Below are 21,314 nucleotides of genomic sequence, written 5' to 3'. Positions count from 1 at the left end.
CGAATCCCGCCGACCGATGAATTCTTGCAATTGTAGCCGGAGACAATGACGGCACTCACTATAAATATAAACATTACTATAACACAGCATTTTCTAGGTCTTGATCTGATTGAAAGCAGAGATTGAAAGCTGAAAAAGGGATTTGTAGAGGAAAAAAAAGTGAGGAAAACTGATGGTTTAGGAGGAGAGTGGACAAGATTTACGGTCAAATTAACTAAAGAATTGGTAAGCTTCTTTGTAAAAAATGGTTAGGTTTGGCACTGGAAAAGTAGACACTCTATAACACGGTAAAAACTTATGGTCAAATTCTTCATTCTTATTGCCAAATTTCACCACACCACCGTATGTTGCACTTATTTCTAGGTACTATTTGGGAGACCTGAGAGAACAGAAATACAAGTATACAACTGTAGCTAAAATGCACCAACCTATGCCGTTGAGACCACTATTAATCGCCAGCACCATTTATTTAATACGACATATTCACAAGGTATGGGAGCGGATGGTCCCTGTAGCATTTATCCTTTTTATAATGTTTCGAGGATTCAACTTGTCATTTTTGTAAGGGATAATTGCAGAAACCTCCCTTGAAGTTTTTAATAGTTGCACTCACCTCCCTTGAGGTTTCAAAAATAGCACTAACCTCCCTTGAACTTAATATTTTAATAGCAAATTCAGTCCATGTCAGAGAAAGTACCATTAAAAAAGTCTTTTGAGAAGTTAGATAATAATTTTGTTCAATTTGTACCTTTTTTACCTCTTGTGAGTTTGTGTTAGTAAAAGAATGAAAAATATTAAAAGTTGGAAACAATTAGTGAAATTCAAGGAAGTATAAATGCATAGAGAATAAGTGGAACATAACAACTGGAAGAAGGAACGAACATACGTTCAGAAATTTGAAATTCTAAAACATATAAAGTATACAACTAACTCAAAAAACTTTCCTCCACTAATATGCATAGAAACTTTTCAAAAATCAATAACAGTATTTTTTTTGCGATTAGTTTGCTAGTTAAAAGTGAAGTAGTGGTGCCAAAAGAATGGCTTCATCAAGCCACTGAGAAAAATCATGGAATTCACCAAAGTGGCAAAATCAGAACAACCAAATGCCATAGTCAACACACTACTTGTCATCAATCTAAGAATTACTTTTGATGCCTATTGCTATTGTACCTTTATTTCTACTTTTTTCCTCCTTCCGTTTCATGAATGATTAAAATGAAGTGAACTCAACAAAAGCCATTAGAATTTATTCTCTTATGGAACCTTATTTGGAGGTTTCTTTCCCCTGCATTTTTCTTACTTCTGCTTCTCTTCTATGCAAATAATATATGATTTGGATTGTCCTCTCAAGTGCTGCCATTTACAAAATGGCACTATGTTGGAGTATCGATTGGCACCATTTTGTGGTGAACACTTGTAGTGCATAATTAGAGAAGAAAAAATCATTAATTTTGTTTAATTAGTTGTCATGAACTTGTTTATTGTCCTAATATTTTTTGCCTCATATTTATTTACTAACAACCTTAAACTCTTAGAATATAGAAATAAATTCACCTCATTTTATGTTAGTTATAGGCTCCAAATTTATGTTAGGGGAAGTTAGTGCTTTTTTCAAAATCTTAAAGGAGGTGAGTGCAATTATCAGAAACCTCAAGGGAGGTTTCTACAATTATCCCTCTTTGTAATGTTTTCGAGAATCCAACTTATTAAGAATAGTATTTTAATTGTGATGTTTGTATTTCTCTTTTTAATTTTACCTTCATAAATTCAAAATTTGGATTTGAACATTAATATGCATATGATTAAAGGGATGGATTATATTGGAAGACAAGACTATATTAAAAGAAGATATTAAAATGTATTTGGACTTTCTTGATAAATGTTTCAAAATGAAAAATATGACACTTTCAATAGGATGAGATAATAATTATGATTTTGCTTTACATATATGCCCTTATTCCTTTTATTTCAGGGGACAAGTAGCGAAATGCACACGAAATTTTGTACGGATATTTTTTTAAATAAATGCTAATTATTTGCTTTCCATGTATGCCCTAGTTCAGTTTTTTTTTATTTTATTTTAGGGGCAAGTAGTGAAACGTACATGAAATTTTGAACGGACATTTTTGAAAAGCTATTCCCTTAGTGAAACGTACACGAAATTAGTGAAACGTACACGGAAACTCCCACTAAGATTTGTGATATTTTTCACTTTACCTTCTAACATTATTTTTTTTGGCACTTTATCTCCTTGACTGGTAGTCAAAGCATTAAAGTAGTAACGACTGACAATTAAAAGCTAAATGACAATTGTATTCTAGGTAAAATAATGAATGAAAAAAATAGCCTATGAATTCGGGTCAAGTAATATTTTTTTCTCAAAAATACCCTTCCCAAAAGAAAAAGGCCGACTCTTGCTAGTGTGTTTGCAAAGAAAAAATAAGAAAATTTGTACAACTTCATATTGGTCACCCCTTGTTGCAGATCTTGTTTCTCAACTTGCAAAATAGCATTTTCAATTCGTACAACTTCATATTTTTGCTTCAATCCTTCATGTTTCGCTTCCAATTTTTCATATTCCCTTTAACTACTTTAGTTTCTCTTTTTTCTCCACAATTCTTGATTATAATATAGCACAAAATTCTCTTCCATTGTCACAAAATTTGGGATCTACGCATTTAAAATAATCATATGCTTGATGATTCTAAAACAAAATAAAAAATATTTTTTAAAAATATTTTTTCTAGAAGTTAAAAAGGCATTAATTTATCGTAAAAATCATATCTTATAATTTGAGCATCCAAAAAATCTCGTTTTGAGATTTTTCAGTATCCATGATCATCTTAGGTGGTAATTTATTGTATCCACAGGTTTCTTAGCTTGGTTCTTGTACATGTTGTGGTAGACAACATCTAGATGAAGAGCAACAAAATGAATTTGAATAAGTTTGTGACAAATTTTCCCTTTTTCGGTTGCAAATGTAGGATTTGGAAGTTTAAAATCTTTGATGAATAATGAAAGGGAAAATGACCTGTTTCATCCCTCACATTTCGCAAAAATATTCTTTTCGTCCCTCACTTTTAAAATGAAGCAAATTCGTCCCTGATATTTAAAAATTAAAGCTATTACATCCCTGAACCTAATTTTCAATCTGAATCAAACCATCCAATAACCCAGTAATAAATTCCGAAAATAGAATTGATAGATCATTCGGTCAACTTCATTGTATTCACATGACATTTATTAAACGAAAAAAATAAAAATTATAACATAAAAGGCCATTATTTGTCTTGGAATAGTAGAGTTTTTTTTTTGATAAATTTTTTCATGCACCGTTAGTATATCCGCTTGCGAATCTAGATGTGTATCATAAATATAAAATTTGGTGTTTAAAGTTAAATTAAAATGATATGGCGGTACATAAAACCGTCAGTGTATACAATGATAACGTAGAAAAGATTAATATTTCTTTTTTATATTATAATTTTTTCTTTTTTCTTTTTAGATTCATTAAATTTTACATGAATATCAAGTTGAGTTAACCAAATGATCTACCAATTACGCCCCCAAAATTTGTAATTAGGTTGATTGGTGGTTTGATTCAGATTGAAATTTGGGTTCAGGGATGTAATAATTTTAGTTTTTAAATGTCAAGGATGAAATTGCTTCATTTTAAAAGTGAGGGACGAAAAGAATATTTTTGTGAAATGTGAAGGATGAAACCGATCATTTTCCCATAATGAAATGATAACAAAAAAAGTTTTGGTTTTGAAAGGAAGACTTCTATTTATATACAATGGATGAGGGCATTTTCGTCAAAAAATTTGAACATTTTAAATAGGGGAAGTTTTGTCCGCCCCAATGTTTCAACGGATCATTTGCTGAGCTGGATTGTCAGGATAAAATGTCGAAAAGACAACATTAGGGGGTAAAGTGAAAAATATCATAAACTTTAGGGGGAGCTTTTGTGATTTTTCCTAAAGAAAAAGGCTTAATTGATTTCAGGCACGGTAGTGGATAGTTTAAGGGCAAATTTCACTTTACCCCTCTGTGGTTTAGCATTTTTTTACGTAACCTCCTATGGTTTTAAAAACTATATATAACCCCCTCATGGTTTGGATTAAAGTGTCAAAGTGACGGGAATGATCATTCGTAACGGAATCGCCTAAAATGTCAAAAATGCCCTTATGTAAAGTTGAAAATTATTTATTAACCAAGGGAGGTTATGTGTATATTTTGAAAATCATAATGGGGTTATATGGTAAAATATTAAACCATAAGGAAATTATATGGTAAAATATAAAAATCATATGGGATTAGTGTGTCATGCATTTATAAGGGTAATTTCCATATTTTTAGAAGTTCCATTACGAATGATTATTTCCGTCACTTTGGCAACTTTAATCCAAACCAAGAGGGAGTTATGTATGACTTTTAAAACTATAGGGGGGTTATGTAAAAAAATGTTAGACCACAGGGGGTAAAATGTAATTTGCCCATAGTTTAATCAATTCCATGCGTATTCGTTGGCAATTGAAGAAACATATCAAAAACTGAACAAAGCAACCTCAGAGATCGACTCCTCCCGAAAATTTTGTTGCCTCTTCTGAACTGAAGAGTAATCAATGGCAGAATCCCCCGTGAATATCTAGTAAAGGTACTGAAATTACAACCTACATTTTTGCACATTATGCCGTCTTTGGGAAGAACCTAGCTAGCCAGTATAGTACCAAACAACCAACCATCTTTGTTAACCATCTCACCAGAGTGACCTAGAGACCATTTTCATTTTTGACAGGTATGCAGTTGTGACACAGGCAAACAAAGGAATAGGATTTGAGATATGCAGGCAGTTAGCTTCTCAAGGAATCACTGTGGTGTTGAATGCCAGAGATGAGAGGCGGGGACTTGATTCTTTTCACAAACTCAAAGGGACTGACGCTCTTTCTAGTGATCTTCTCTTTCATCAGCTTGACGTTGCAGAACCATCTAGCGTTGCTTCCATTGCTGAATTCTTCAAGGCTCGGTTTGGAAGGCTTGACATCTTGGTATCATCAGAAATCCCATTTCTATACAGTATCATCAGTTCATTTTCAACAGAGTTTCTCTGTAATTATGTTGAGTAACTTCAGTTTAACTGAAGTTTCCAGTTTGATAATTTCTTGCTCTTTTGATGACCATTGAATAGTTAGGCATATATTTAGCTACTGTGTGGAAACAGTTTCCTCTTCTTTTAAATGCTATGGAACTATTAGAATCCTGTAATAGTTTACAAAATACAAGTTTGTTTTAAGCTCATACATGTCTACATCTTTCTTGTTTCAGGTGAATAATGCTGGGGTTGGGGGATCCATTGTTGATAGTGAAACTTTTAAAAAAGTTGTAGTAAGTTTTCTGTGTAAATTAAAATTAGCTAAGATCGAGTTTGCAATTGGCTTCAAAATAGCATTTTTTTTTAAAAAATTATTAGAACTTTGGAAAAAAGCATAAAAGATCCTTACTGGGCTAGCTTTTGACAACTTTTTTGATATTCCCTCACATCAAGCTAGAATGGTTAAGCATCTCTATTTAAGTTTGTTGTGAGCTTTCGGTAACTGCTACTATCTCCTGCTACCGTCCTTGAGGGTTATGTGGATTGTGATATATTCATCCTCATTAATGAACATTGACCAATGAAGACAGGGGGGGCTGACGTGACTGGAAGGAGATAATCACGGAGACATATGATTTATCAGCAGAATGCTTGCAAATAAACTACTATGGTGCAAAAAGAATGGTTGAAGCCTTCCTCCCGCTTCTCCAACTATCTCCATCACCAAGAATTGTGAATGTATCCTCAAACCTGGGGATGTTAAGGGTATCGTACTTGTCAATATGTAATTCTTTGAATGTATGATTTTTCATCATGGAAGAGAGTGTTATTGAGCTTGATAAAAATATTGTTACTGATCCAATTAATGATAAGCTAGGCTGAAAATTACTGGAACTGCTTGATTGACACAATTCTGCGCCAATTGAGTTACCTTTATGAGTTTTGACCTTTCAGTAGTTGAATTTTGGCACAGAGACTCTAGATTTAGTGAACTTTGTTTTTCATTGGCTTGTCTTCTTCTGAAACTGAATGAAATATTCTCCTAACAGAGTTTGATAAAGCTATTCCAGAAAGTTTCAGTTGTACAAACAAAAATATAGTTGGCTGTTTACTACTGATTGTCATCATCGGGGTTCAGCAGTGATCCCCTGATAACCTGCAAAAACCATTGGGAGTTGAACGTCTAGGTCTCTTCAACTAACGATTCGAAGTCTCTCCTCAGAATCTTTGCATTTGGTGAAGATGAAAATTAATTGCCAAAACAGCTTGTCTTCAGCCTGGATAGTGTAAAATATGACAATTGGTTTGGCTTTACTGGTAATTTGCAACTCATGTAAACAATTAACTCTCATTTGTAACCATGTTTCAGAACGTACCTAATGAATGGGCTAAAGGAATCTTCAGGGATGTTGATAACCTCACAGAAGAGAGGGTGAATGAGGTACTAAATGAATATCTTTCAGACTTCAAAGAGGGCTTGCTTGAAGCCAATGACTGGCCTACAGCGTACACCCTAGCCAAAGCGAGTATGAATGCTTACACAAGGATTACTGCTGAGAAGTTCCCTAGTTTCAGGGTGAATTGTGTCTGTCCCGGCTATGCGAAAACAGATATAAACTTCAATACTGGCATATTGACGGTAGAAGAAGGTGCTGGAGCTCCATTGATGCTAGCTTTACTGCCCGATGATGGTCCTTCTGGGGCGTTCTTTATTCGCAGGGAATTGTCATCTTTTGAATGAAAATGATTATTTATAGAAACAGATACAGATAATTGCAGCATCTGAAGGCAATCTCATATATTTTCTTATTAAATGGGCAGGACCTGTACTGTAATACATTTTGTTCAAGTTCAGTTCATTATTCCCCTTTCCTGTTTGTCCTACTTCATAGCCAGTATTTAAAAGTGAAGGACTAATGTGCTACAATTAGAAAGCTTTTTTTTTTTGGGTCCAGAATCTCTTAAGAGTCAAGTTTTCATCAGTATGAGCAAAAGGAAACAGGGACCAAACTAAAAGATTCTTCAAAAAATTCATATCAAGAGTCCAGCACCCTTTGCTGAAGTGTATTAAGAAAATAAAGGCATGGTTTGGTCTCACTTCCTTTTCCATGGACGTTAGTTACTCCTTGTTTCCACTTCAACTGTTCTTCTTGCTTTCCTCCTTGTCTTGTTAAGGTAAGAATATGCTGAAATATCAAATGGGCATCTGGCATGATTAGTTAAATATAATTACCAGCTGATCTGATTGTTTAGAATGTGAAATGATATATCTGTATATCAACAGATTCATAGATGTATCGAGCCCAATGGACGGCAGATGGATATATGCCTTAAGTGCACGAATTAGCTTACCATTTCTGAACAAGTCAACGCCGTAATTTCATGCATACTGGTTGGCATTTGGCAATTGAATACCTAACCAAGGGCAAGTCCAAATTCCATGCTTGCCAGTCCCTAGTGATTTGTTTATTTTTTTTCCTTTCCTTTTTCTTTGGGTGGGGGTGGTTTTCTTGAAGATATGCAGTTTTGACAAAAGCTAAAAAAGAGATTGGATTGTAGGTATGCAGGGAGTTTACTTCTTTTGATATCATTGCGGTGTTAACCGTCAGAGTAGAGGAGAAGGGACTTAATGCTCTTCACAAGCTCAAAGGTCTAATGGCTTTTCTGAATTCTGATAATATTGTGCTTTTTCATTAACATGAAGTAGGCAATTCTTGAAGTGTTGCCTCCCTTGCCGCATTCGCCTGGATATGTTGGTATGATCAGAAACCCCAATACTCTTGTGGCTTGTGTACGTGTATAAACCAGTAGGTAATTTACTTTGGAAGCAAATGGCAACCTCGTCACTATATTCTATGCATACATAAGATATAAAGTTAAAAGAAGATTCTTGATCAGATGCAATTTTAGTATTGTCTAATGTTCCTCATTGACTTGAGAAGGTGGTTGAAGCAGGATAGAAACGAATCAAGAAAACGAAAAAAAAAATGCTCAATAGTGGCTCCCATTTGACATTGTTAAAATTAGACAGAGCCAAATGATTCGGATTATTTAATAATTTGGCTCATCAGATCCTCAACAGTACAACCTGGCAACCATTTAAATAACTGTTAAAATGAAATGGCATTTCCAAATTTCCAAGCCTTTTGAAGGAGTAAAACACATTATCGAGATTCCTCTGAAGCACATCTTAATTCACCACTAATGGCTGAAGCAAGCATCGGTAACAGCCCGAAAAGGTATTTAACTCCTAATACCTGTGAGCTTAGTGCATATCGGGTTTGTCTTGAAAACTAATTACACAGTCATATTTAATAGTCATCCCACAGTTTTTAATTTTTTGACCCTTTTTTTCTGTTTACATTGAAGATGTGCAGTTGTAACAGGAGCAAACAGAGGGATTGGACTGGAGATATGCAGGCAGTTAGCTTCTCAGGGGATCACTGTGGTGTTGACTGCTAGAGATGAGAAGAGGGGGCTTGATGCTCTTCATAGGCTCAGAGATTCTGGTGGTCTTTCTGGTAATCTGCTCTTCCATCAGCTTGATGTGGGGGATTCATCTAGTGTTGCTTCGCTTGCTGAGTTCATCAACACTGAGCTTGGAAGGCTTGATATCTTGGTATGATCAGAAATTTACATACTTGATGTCAAATTTTACTTTTGAATGTAAATAGGTAGGAATTGTGGGAAATCTAGTTCATTTTCCAAAGTTTCTTGCAAGATTTTTAACTTAATTTGCTTCATTTGAAGTGTGAAGTACTATTAGACATTGGAACCTTGTTCCTATTATTTGAGATAACCTGTGACAATTACTAAACATTTACAAATTGAAAAAGGGCACAACTAAAAATTTCTCTATATGCCACAATCATATATCCTTGTTTCAATTGTAATTTTGTTGTTTCAGGTGAACAATGCAGGGATTGGTGGAGCTCTCGTAGACGAGGCTGCTGCTGTAAGTTTTTGTGTAACATAAGTTGGTGCTGAACCAGTACACAATTTGAGGGTAGAAATAAGAGAAATAAACTGAAAATATTGTTCATGGCGTTCAGAATTAAAAAAAAAAAAAAAGATCAAACAAGTAGATGAGCAGACAGGAAATATTTACTAAGGCTACTGGTTATTTGGCTAGCTTCCCATTAATTTCTTGATAGCAGCAGGTAAGTCGCATTATTGGGAAGAATCAACTAAACCAGAAATTGAAGTGTTGAACTTCTGAAGACTTTGCCTCTCTGTTAACTTTTCACATCTCATGCTCTTTTCCTGCATTCCTGTTCTAAAGTGATACTTTTTTGAAGAGGATGCTTGCAGGTAATGAGGGCGGGTCTGTGGGTTTCATACACTAATTCCGTTTAGTAAGTCTCCAATTTGACGCTTCTATGTTTATGTAGGCTTGTATGTTTTCATCAATGTAGGCAGCAGGAACTGAAATTAACTTTGAAGAGATAGCAACCCAGACATATGAGTTGGCAGTTGAATGCTTGCAAACGAACTATTATGGTGCAAAAAGAATGGTTGAAGCCTGTGTTCCTCTTCTCCAATTATCTGAATCACCAAGGATTGTCAGTGTTTCCTCATCCATGGGAAAGTTAGAGGTACAGAACTTGGCAATATACTTGCTCATGTATATGGACATTTATTCCAAATAGGAGGGAGCATGTATTTTGAGAAAGTAAGATGAAAGTACTCCCCGTAGATTCATTTGCAAATAAGTAGCTGATATCATCAGTATAGCATTTATCATCTGTATGGATTTCAACAGTGACTGAATATAACTCTCAGAACGATCGTAAGTCAGAATATTTGAGTCTCCTCGGTCAAAGACTCAATGTTCTTTGAACTCTAAACTGAGTTTACAGTAAGAATTGGTTTAATTTTCTGAACGTAACACAGTATTATCATATAGAATCTTGTTGTAGTTCTAGTTTATCGGCATTCTAACTCCTATATGCATTTCATACCATGTTTCAGTGTATAAAAAATGGATGGGCTAAAAGAACATTAGGCGATGCTGAAAACCTTACAGAAGAGAGGGTTGATAAAGTGGTCAAGGAATTTCTGCAAGACTTCAATGAGGGTTACCAAGAAGCCAAAGGCTGGCCTTTAGCTTATGTCATCTCGAAAGCAGCCTTGAATGCATATACAAGAATTCTGGCCAAGAGATTCCCAGATTTCAAGGTGAATTGTGTGTGTCCTGGCTTTGTCAAAACAGATATAAATTACAATACTGGAACTTTGCCTGTAGAAGAAGGTGCTGAAAGTCCTGTGAAGCTAGCTCTGCTGTCCAATGATGGACCCTCTGGCTTGTTCTTTTCGAGTAACCAAGTCACATCTTTTGAATGAAAATGAATCCTTTAGAAACAGTTGTTGTGGTCAAAGATTAAATTGTAGACATGCACTTTCTAGGCATACTAGTTCCATGTTATTTTCGAAGATGAAGACTATGATTTGCTCTGTTAAATTTGAGACACTCCTTACCTAAGTATAAACAGTTATTTCCTGGTTTATGCAAAAGATGTTTAATACCTTCTGTTCGCGACTTCATGTATGATATGCAGGTTTGTATAATCAAGTTTATTTCTCTGGATATGAACATACTGCTAATGAATTGTAATAGGGCATGTCGAGTGATTTCCCCTATTATGACAACTCATCTTTAGGCCGAAGTGCTATATCAATTTGCCAGAAGAACAAGATGATATTATGCTAAACTCGCATGTGTAGATGCAGTTTAGCATGGCTAAAACTTGGCTGACTTTTAATGATGCCTAAATAATTAACCAAGAACAATCAAGGGCTTTCTTCTAAATGTCATGCACTACTTGATGGCAGCATCATTTACACTTCAATTGTTTCCGAGATGCGATTCTCATTGTCTAGTTATCTTGGTTTACTGGAGAAGGGTATCTAAAAAACGATAGATGGAGGTAGCACGGCAAATTTTATACGCATTTAAACTCTGGACTTGCAGTGTGAAGTTCTCTGTAAAAGGATTTTCAGAGGCAAAAATTTGATTTATGAAGAATCTTTTCAAAACTTTCCATTCTTTAAAGGGGAAATACTAACCACAACCCCTCTCCGAGTTCAGTCGTCCTGGTGAGTAGTGATTAGTGAACCAGTGAAATAACCAGCCAGCTTGCAACCAAGGGAATCAAAAGATTATCCTACATTTTGCATTTGAAGAAGAGACAAACATAAGCAACGGCAGATGCATCACAACTAAAAAGTAATTTAACGAAAGTTAGAAGATGGTCGGCTCGGCTGTCAACCATTTATGTGTAGAATTATAGTACATGCGTATAATATGCTGCAATACTTCCATGCCTGCCTGCAATAGCTAGCTTCTGGCAACCGAAGAATCAAAATAAATTAAGAACTCCGGCTTCCTGTAAAAGCTCATCACCTATTAATGCCATATATTTCCCATGCATACGTGCTAGTACTTGGCAATTCAACAGTCATAACACTGAACTCCTGACTCTCCCTACAAAACACCTTTGCCACCATTATCTAGCACACATTCATGGCATGCAGTAGCAACCAACGGCAATGCACAAAAGATGCCAACTGTCTGCATGTCTCATTTCCTATCCCTTTTGTTTGCTCCAGTCACAACTGCATATCTACCCAGAATAAGATCGGATAACAAAGACATGCATGATCTCCCTTGTTGACTGCTACAGATGAGAAGAGAAGCTCAAACAGTCTGATGGCTATTCTGATAATGATTTGCTCTTTCATCAGCTTGAAGTGGCAGATTCTTCTAGCGTTGCTTCCCTTGCAGATTTGTCAGGATTCAGTTTTAGGGGGCTTGATATCTTGGTAGTGTTGGAACATTCACAAATTCAGTTCATTTCCGATGGTTTTCTCCAATTCGATTGTTTCCCTTTATTTTTAATTGTTAATCTGGTACTTCTCCTAATTTCGTCTTTTAACGTACCAGAAATTTGGAACGTCACGTATTAAGGATCCGCTCATAAACAAAACAAGTGCATAAATATTGGACTGTAGCATCCAATAAAATTTTCATTGTTTGTTCCACTTTTTTTAACAGTTGTTTTTTTTTTTTCCAATTGTTACTTTAACATTCTCCTTGTTTATTTATAATCTTTTTTTCCTTTAATAATGATTTCAGGTGAATAGTAAAGGGATTCATGGATCCATTGTGGATGGTAAAACTTTAAATTTGTGCAGTTTCTTGAAGAATCTAGTTGCAATTAGCAAGGATTTTTAGGGCCACGATTAAAACAACTGTCAAGTTAGTTGACACAAAATCCTATTTTAGCACCATTAAATTCTCTTACAGCATTCCAAGATTGCCTAGTCAACAGATTGCTCAATTTTATAAGAATATGGGTTTATAATATAAGTACATTGTCATGCTAGCTTTTCACATACTCTTAAGACTTTTTTTTAAAAAAAAAATTTTGGTTTTTTTTTTTTTTGTGTGGGGTAGGGGAAGGTTTGGAGTGAGGCTGGTTTGGCCTTTGGATCATAATACACTTTTATTTTAGCTTCTTGACAATCTTTTCTTTTCCTCACTTCGGAGTCAGGTGGGATTTGTTTACCATTAAGCTACATAGAAAAGAGAGAGAATTCAAAAACCACATTGTCAAATTACATAATATTCCACCAATAAATCAAACTGAAATAATTATGCAACCTGCAAATAGTAGTGTTTAAGCATATCCTTCTGCCTGATTTTCTTGTTCCCTTCTTTGAGTTTGAGAGCGTAATTTGATAGGAAAAGTATTACACTTAAACCGAATAAAGATGGTCAAATAGTAAAAACATATGATTCCAAGTCTGTCTAGATCTTTAGCACAGGTATGACTAAATTAGTTGAGAAGAGAAGATCTTGACAAGATTAATTGTTGCATGACGAACAATGAAGCTCATATATGATTTATTCATCAAAACAAAGGATTCAAAACATCATTCTTTGGTGATTTTGTAGTCTAAGTTGCATGAAAAATATCACAGTGTTGCATAGATTTATGGCCCGGTAGGGATGATCTCACATGAATGCAAAGAGATGAGAAGGATTATCTCTATCCAAGAGGTGATATTTCACTGCGAATGAAGAACAAGCCAGAAGGACCATCATCAGGCAGCAGAGCCAGCCTCACAATACTGTCAGCACCTTCTTCTGCAGTCAATGTGCCGGATTCGAAGTTTATATCCGTTTTGACAAAACCAGGACAGACAGTATTGATCTTGATGTGGGGATGCTTCTTTGCGACAACAATTGTGTATGCATTCATGGCTGCTTTCGAGACTGTATAAGAAGACAGGAATGAAGGCCAGCCTTTGGCTTCTCTGGAACCTTCTTTTAAGTCTTTCAGGTACTGATTGAGCACCTCATCCACTCTCTCTTCTGTAAGGTTGTCGACATCAGTGAATATCCCTCTGGCCCATTCACTGGGTATATTCTGAAGCAAATCGAGCAAACTTTATGTAAGCTGCTTATGGGATTTACAGTTTTCCCTATGAAATGGATACAGAGTTAAAATTGGGAACCAGGGTGGCTTCAGAACAGAGTTAAAATCCTGAGGTCATCAGAGAACTCGATGCATGGAGCCAGAATTATGTCCAAGGCATCTGTATGCTGTTAAGCAGCATCGTTGGTTCTTTTAAATTTTTGTGCCAAGTTTACTACCCTGCACACAACAATGAAGAATCTACGTACTCGAAGAAATACAATTACAAGAAGATATGTACCTTTAGCTTTCCCGCGCCTGAGGAAACGTTGACAACTCTTGGTGATTGAGATAATTGGAGAAGAGGAACAAAGGCTTCAATCATTCTTTTGGCACCATAATAGTTTGTTTGGAAGCATTGTACTGCCAATTCATGAGTCTCTTTGATCGAACTGCTCCAGTCAGCTTTATTAGCTCGTTCCTGCATTGGGCAAAACGAAGGAAAACGTTCATGTATTACAAGGACACCTATAAAAGGGCAGGTTTATTGACACATTGAAAGCTATAAAAATCATATTTTGCAACTAATTCCTGAGAATCTTAACTAGCAAGATGAGACAGGAAAAGAAAAGGACAAAGAACATGATCTCCAGAAGGAGGAAAAAGCAGGAGATTTTGGGAAATTGAAAGAGGACCAGAATCTTGATGATTTAAAGGTAAAATCCAAGTTTACCTCTTCAACAGCACCAGCTGCAATCGCAGCTTTAAAAGCATCAGAGTCTATATCAGCTCCAATAATTCCTGCATTATTCACCTGATCGATAAAACAAAAGAAAAGCCATGCATGAGCAGTTACAACTTACAAGATGCTGAATTTGGCATTGGGTGAAATTATCTACTTATGCCCATCTTGTCACCAAAGGGGAATCAGGTTTTACAGAAAATCAAAAAGTCAGATATTGGAATTGGAGTTAGTCTGTCATACCAAGATATCAAGCCTTCCAAACTGAGTCTTGATGAATTGAGCAAGGGAAGCAACGCTAGACGAATCTGCCACATCAAGCTGATGAAATAGCAAATGATCAGCAGAAAGACCATCAGAGAATTTGAGCTTGTGAAGAGCATCGAGTCCCCTCTTCTCATCCCTGGCAGTCAGAACCACGGTGATTCCTTTAGAAGCTAAGTGCCTGCATACCTCAAATCCTATCCCTTTGTTTGCCCCGGTCACAATTGCATACCTGCCCCAAAAACAGAGCAAAAATGCCAAAAAATAGAGGCCTCATCAAAATACTTTGGCCAGGAAAATTAATTGAAAGCCAGACGTTAAATGTAAACACGTCGAAGTACCTCTTTGCTTCTGCCATGGCTGGTACGAGGAATCTAGATTTTTTTTTTTCCTTTTTTTTTTTTTTTTTTGGCTAACGAGTTCCTGTAATTAAGCCTCTACTCCACAAGCATCTGTATATATAGTATAGTATATACCCTCAAGCGCGGGAGTAGGGTGAAATCCACACCTCAGTCTAAATTCACGCCCCTAGCTTTAAAATGACAATAAAGCCCATTTTAACTTTATAAAAACTTATTTCAATATAAAACTTGTCTTTCTCGTGTTTAAAAAAATCAATTACAAGTTTTAATTAATTGAAATTATTTGATACCATCATCCTTATTATACATTGATCCGTTAGTATTTTCTAAAATTATACTTCAATCAACTTTGAAGTGCAATGTGCCGAAAAGATAAAAACATTTTCTTAACACAATTCTAAAAAAATATCTCATCTCCTCTTGCATGATAAAAAGAGATAAAAAAAAAACCAATTAAAAGGAAAAAACAAATGCCATCAAAACGAATGTGAAAAGTCAAAAATTTTAAGATCATTCATAATGATGTAAAATTTAAATCCAAATTAACACCATTTGCTTTCACAAAAAAAGGCTAATTTTTTATTTAAAGAGTTTCTACTAAAGTTCGGTTAATGCTATGGCTCTTTGGTCAATTTGGTTATAAAGGTATGGATTTAGATTGTGAAGGTGTGGATTTAGCTCTATCCATTTTTTTTTTTCACGAATACAGCTAATGAAGACCTATACAAGGACACAATGCTATTCAACTACAACTGAAGTTCAAGTTGAACTAAAAAGCTTAAAAGAGTGATTCAAGGGCTTGAACTTAAAGATACAACACTTTATACTCTTTATTCAAGTCATTGAGTCTAGTGATGGTGGTTGAAGTGCAATCGGGTTCATGTCTTGACATGTGATCCGAATCTATTTTGTGTTTTAAATTCTTTATGTCGTTTGTTTATTTTATTTCCAGCCATGATCAGTTGATTAATTAGAGTTAGTTAGGAGTTAATTAAGTTGTTAATTTAATGGAATAAAACGGCTAAGGTCATGTTGACCATAGTTGGAGCCGATTTAGGATTTTTAGAAACTAGTTACGTGAGTTCTAGTTTAATTAGGATTTTTGAATCTTATAAAGGCTATAAATAAGTCTTAAGCCATAAATGCTATTTCTTACGAGGTAATAAAGGAATTTTTCCAACAATACTCCAACTCTCTTGTCTAAGAAATCCAATTTGAATACTTGAGAGATTCTCAAGTGTTCATCGACTTATCAACCAAAAAATGCACTTGGCTGTGACGTTTTCTACCTTTAAACTCTAATTTACTAAATTATTAGGTTGTGGGCTAAGATTCATCTTGGTTCATAATCTTATGGTTTAGAATGGTCAAGGGTTATTCTGCAAGTTCAACTAAATTCTTCGTCTAGATCCGAGATTGTGTGGGATACGAGTTCAATCCATCTTGGTGGGTTCGTATCAACAACGATACAATCTATTTACTATTATAATGTAATTGTAACAAATAATATAGCAAATACAACAATCACATTAACATGACGAAATTACAATAGTCTTTCCCACACAGCATGAGGACATCATAGGGTAACACAAAGCAAAGTCTGGTAGTATTAATTATAAGTTTGACACATATTAGCTCAGTTGTTAAGTATAGTTGTTGATGTAAGAATTGCGTTTGATCGATAATATTAATTACCTTCATATTTTCATAATTTGCCTCTCGACACATATCTTGATCCGTGATGGTCATCTGTATCGATACAATGCAAACTTCTGGTTTAAAAAAATAACATACTTATTACAAGTTTTGTTTTGTTTTTTTGTCGAACATGATAGATTTTATTCTATACTTATTTCTATTCTATATTAGGGGGAGGGGGTGATCCAAAGGGTTCAAAGGGAAAATTCGAAAGCGATTGAACCATTACCAGTTTAGATAAGTGCCTACGTACTCACTGACGAAATTTTTCTAAAAAATCCTGAATTTTTAGAATGCAAGTCAAGAAATTTGATTTCTTGACCCACACTCAAATAGAATTTTAAATCTCCCGTTGGTTTAAACCTCTGGAATTTGATTTCTTGATAGCTAACTATTAGGACTAGTTGGTTTATTGCAAGAAGCGTCATGGCTCGCGTCAGCACTGTATACGTTTGTAAAATCATTTTTACAGCGCCAAATTCCAAATTTCGCACAGACTAATGGCGATGGCGTCATGGCGCTAGTTAGCACTTTCCCGAGGATACGTTTGTAAAATCAATTTTACAGCGCCAAACTCCAAATTTCGCACGGACTCTACTGGTGGAAGGTCAATACCAGTGAACGATGGTATCCAGAATCCAACTTTTCAATGGTCCATCCAAAACCATCAAACGCTGGCGGCCACCGTCAAGACTGGGATGAAAGGTCAAGATTTCAAATCTTGTCTCTCATCAATTATCACAATAAGTGATTTTTTTAAAAAATTCAGTGTATTCGTATGATTCGGTGGTAGTTCAGTTTTCATCGATTCCTCGTAGGTTCAGTTGAGCCTCATCCTATGTAGATTAAGATAGAGTAGTATATAGATAAAGCAACGATGATAAAAATAAATAAATAAATAAAGCAATAATGAAAAAAAAAAAAAAAATGATCCATCTAATGATTTTTTCTTCCCTGTCTCGGACCCGTCTAAATATCCACCTCAACTTTTTGTTGTTTGTACTCCACAAAGTTTTGATCTGTACACTGGACACTTTGTTTGGTCCAGAAGCTCCCAAAACTCCAGCCAATAATGCAAACTGAGAGTGACATATACATATCAGTCCGGAAATGTGCTGAAGCAAACTCAGAGCCCACCCCAGAGGAAATTGGATTGTTATTCTTGCATATCCTGAAGATTCTTGTCCAGTAAAAATCTTTGGCTTAAACTGCCCATTTCTGCACCACGCATTTTATCTGCGGAAGATACTTGTCTTTATCAGTAATTAGTAGCCATGTCTCATCATAAATCAGACAGAAAGGTTTACAAATTGGTCACGTATCCTTCCTACAGGCAAAGTCAAGAGAAGTCTGCTAAAGCCATAATTATTACGTAAACAGTCTTTGAGTCGCTAGAAAGGTGAGACAATTTTCTGGGAGAAGAACAATCCCGATGGCTTTTCCCCGGGGGGCAACAGGGCCAGCCATACGGGACTTTCTGCACCTTCTTCTGAGGATAAGACGCCTCTATGGTAATTCATATCAGTTTTAACATAGCCTGGGCAGACACAGTTGATCATCCACTCAGGATACTTCTTAGCCACAATCCTCGTGTAGGCATTTAAGGCAGCTTTTGATAATGTATAAGCAGACAGAAAAGAAGGCCAGCCTTTGGCATTCAGAAAACCCTCTTTGAAATCTTTCAGAAACTCATTCAGTACTTCATCAATCCTGTCTTCAGTAAGGCAATCTGCATCGCTTAGTATTGTTTGTGCCCAATTATTCGCTACGAACTGCACCACAAAAAGAAAAAAGAAAACACAGTTACATTAATCTTGGACTGGAGCAAAATGTTTGCTTTTACAAGTTAGGTTGATTACCTTTAGCTTCCCAGATGAGGAGGAAACGTTAACAACTCTTCCTGAATCAGACAATTTGAGAAGGGGGGCAAATGCTTCAGTTGTGCTTTTTGGTCCGTAGTAGTTTGTTTTTAAGCATTCTTCCGCCAAATCATGAGCTTGAGTCGAAACCTCATTCCAATTAATGTATCCTCCTGGCTGCATATACGGGTCGGCAACAAAGTTGTAGTTACTTATTTGCTCTTTGAAAAATAGCCAACAGGTTCAGGCTTCCAAAGACATTGCATGGCATTTGATATTAGCATAAGACTATAGAGGAATACACTAGCGTCTAAACTTTGTAGCAGAGAAATAACTATTCAAAGGTCGGCTCACCACGTGATCAGCCAAAGAATCAAGAGCATTGCTATCCACTTTAACACCAAGAACAGCTGCATTGTTTACCTGCACAATTTTTCTTTTTCACTTTGGTTATGTTCTATAGAATTAATTTCAATAATTTTAATGCACAAATCCTTCCATAAGAACATAATGGGATCATTGAATACGTCAAATCCTCCTATAATGGCCCTCCAACATCACTGCTATCCCCAAATCCTCCAAAATTGCCTGTGCTTCAAGGATTCAGAGCAGCTAAATTTGTCACCTTACACAATATTTCTAAGAAACATGAAATATCCATGCATGCAGCACAAATGATAATACGCAAAGCTCTATTAATCCCCTCTGATTAGGTTAGATCATGGTCGATCACACCTTAGACAAGTAACATGCAAATGTTGGTTTAGATTTTTTAAAAACAGTTTAAGATGATTGATTGTGCATAAGCGAAAGACAGAATTTCCCAGAATGCTTGAAAATTTTGAAGCATCTGTGCTACTGCGGACATTTTTGGTACAAGAAATAATGAAAATGCGTCAGAACAATGCCTGAATATTCCCTGAAGTCCTTTCACTTCTTTTATATTAGCCCTCATTCTACGTCTGACGATCATTCAGCCCATTGATCAACTTCCTTAAGTAGTTTCATCTCCTTTCCCCTGGAGTTGGCTTAAGCCCATGTGTATAAATCAAAATTCTAGTATTGTATCTGCTGAACTCCTGACCATAATCTGAAATACAATAACTTTCAAAGATACTCCATCCATCGGGTTGAGCTTTAAAATGGAGCAATTGAGTGCTGTGTCATATTTATTTTGTCACATGAGAACAGGGGAATGATATCACATAAACAGATTCAAGTAAAACATGAAAAAAAATTAAAGAAAGAGATAAAACAAGCATGCTTAGCTTAACTCTTCAATCAAATGCACTATTACACAAGCATGAAGGTATATCTGGAGTATAACCAATTTACCATAAGTAACTAAGTCAGAAAAATGCGCAAGTTTAGTTTTAAAAAAAAATCCCAGTTTTGAACCAACAAATCTAATATAAGGTGCTTGGAAGCTCAGAAAAGAGAGAAAATACTGCAAAATATACCAATATGTCAAGTTTCCCAAATCGGGTCTTGATAAAGTCTGCCAGGGAAGCTATACTTGAAGGGTCCGCCACATCAAGCTGATGAAAAATGACATTATCACAAGATGCCGTGGCCTGGAGACTTTGAACAGCTTCAATACCCTTTTTCGGGTCTCTAGCGGTTAAAACCACCATCACCCCTTTGGAAGCTAATTGCCTACATATCTCTAATCCTATCCCCTTGTTCGCTCCTGTAACAACTGCAACCCTGATAGAAAACCAACAAAACCAGATTGGTCAAAAACTTCCAGTAGCATTCATAAAAACATGCAAACAGACAAAATATGAACTTTTCTGAAAGATATATAAATTCTTGAAAAAGGAGATACTGGAAACCAGGAAAGATATGCAAACTTGGCTGAAAGATACTGGTAACCAGGAAACATAAGGTGGTACCTCTTTGCTGAAAGAAAAAGGGCTGATTCTGCCATCCTGTACAAGGACTGAGAGTCTTGGGTGGTGCGTGCGTCTGGGACAGGTGTTTGAAGTCGATGACATTTGATTACTCATTCCCACGACTCCACTCAGACTATGTTTGGAATCTTTTCTGCGTTTGGAAATTTGTGAAGGGAAAAAGTTAACTATAAACAATTCTGTTTATGAGATACAGGACAGAGTGAGTACTTGCTGGTCACCAAAATCGTTACTCGTATCGAAGTTCTTACTGAGTAAAACCCATCCTTCGACCTGCATCAACAGGTAAATGGAGAGCAAGATATCTTGATTTTCAGTTTTCATCAAATTGGGTCTCGTGGATTTTTGGGTTTGCAGATTTTTTTGCCTAGCCTGGTTAAGAACAGCCTCTTAAAGCAGGCAACTGGTGCACTCTATGAATTATAATCGAGAGAGCAAGTGAAACATCATTATAATTTCTCAATTAGAAAAGAAAAAAAATGTTAACACCATGAAACTTATAAATCACCGGAGTACTGATCATTTCGTCGTTCAAGTTTCAACCATAAAATACATGCAGAAAACAACAAAAAGCATCTTAAATTTTCTTGAGGTATGTCAAGAGATAATTTATTCTATCGCATGTGATCATTAAAAAACTTGAAAAGTACAAAGTTATAAAAAAAAATGCTAATAAATAATTAGAGATATAATAATTTTTTCGATGACCTTGACAACTAGCAGATGCATCCTAGTCGCCACCATCTAATCAGTGTAATTCTCTACCAACATATATTTGAGCTTTCAAAAAATTGAGTATGCAATTATATATAGACCTCTAGATTTACACCTGTTGCAAAATATTCAAGTTACTAAATTGTTGGATGCCTCATTCTGTTGGAGACAAAGCTTCGGCACAAGTTTTTTGAAGGGAACAGATTTTAGATTTAAATACTTGGACCCTTATAGGATGTTACAAGTG

The 21,314-nt window shown here is 35.7% G+C and overlaps 4 protein-coding genes across 4 annotated transcripts; 2 read left to right on the top strand and 2 right to left on the bottom strand.

The window, feature by feature from the left end:
• Positions 1-5,695: 5,695 nt before the first annotated feature.
• LOC113729490 ((+)-neomenthol dehydrogenase-like) lies at positions 5,696-6,836 on the top strand (the record flags this gene model as incomplete). Its single annotated transcript, XM_072077901.1, has 2 exons — positions 5,696-5,860; positions 6,465-6,836. Coding segments are annotated over 2 exons (537 nt in total), but the record flags the coding sequence as incomplete, so codon positions are not given.
• Positions 6,837-8,198: 1,362 nt separating this feature from the next.
• Positions 8,199-10,620, top strand: LOC113733143 ((+)-neomenthol dehydrogenase-like). The gene is made up of 5 exons (XM_027259326.2): positions 8,199-8,334; positions 8,465-8,714; positions 9,003-9,050; positions 9,511-9,690; positions 10,067-10,620. The coding sequence occupies exons 1-5, from the start codon at positions 8,300-8,302 to the stop codon at positions 10,436-10,438; spliced, it is 885 nt and encodes a 294-aa protein (XP_027115127.1). The 5' UTR covers positions 8,199-8,299; the 3' UTR covers positions 10,439-10,620.
• Positions 10,621-12,966: 2,346 nt separating this feature from the next.
• On the bottom strand, positions 12,967-15,012 carry LOC113729489 ((+)-neomenthol dehydrogenase). The gene is made up of 5 exons (XM_027253783.2): positions 14,863-15,012; positions 14,501-14,753; positions 14,249-14,329; positions 13,817-13,996; positions 12,967-13,527 (listed from the first exon to the last, which is right to left on the bottom strand). The coding sequence occupies exons 1-5, from the start codon at positions 14,877-14,879 to the stop codon at positions 13,147-13,149; spliced, it is 912 nt and encodes a 303-aa protein (XP_027109584.2). The 5' UTR covers positions 14,880-15,012; the 3' UTR covers positions 12,967-13,146.
• A 2,447-nt stretch (positions 15,013-17,459) lies between these two features.
• LOC140037091 ((+)-neomenthol dehydrogenase-like) lies at positions 17,460-20,795 on the bottom strand. The gene is made up of 5 exons (XM_072081126.1): positions 20,336-20,795; positions 19,901-20,147; positions 18,795-18,863; positions 18,441-18,617; positions 17,460-18,353 (listed from the first exon to the last, which is right to left on the bottom strand). The coding sequence occupies exons 1-5, from the start codon at positions 20,368-20,370 to the stop codon at positions 17,973-17,975; spliced, it is 909 nt and encodes a 302-aa protein (XP_071937227.1). The 5' UTR covers positions 20,371-20,795; the 3' UTR covers positions 17,460-17,972.
• Between the last annotated feature and the right edge of the window lie 519 nt (positions 20,796-21,314).

The sequence above is a fragment of the Coffea arabica genome, chromosome 2e (assembly GCF_036785885.1).
Source record: "Coffea arabica cultivar ET-39 chromosome 2e, Coffea Arabica ET-39 HiFi, whole genome shotgun sequence".
In the NCBI taxonomy this organism is placed as follows: domain Eukaryota; kingdom Viridiplantae; phylum Streptophyta; class Magnoliopsida; order Gentianales; family Rubiaceae; genus Coffea; species Coffea arabica.
This window is presented reverse-complemented; position numbering and strand designations above follow the sequence as displayed.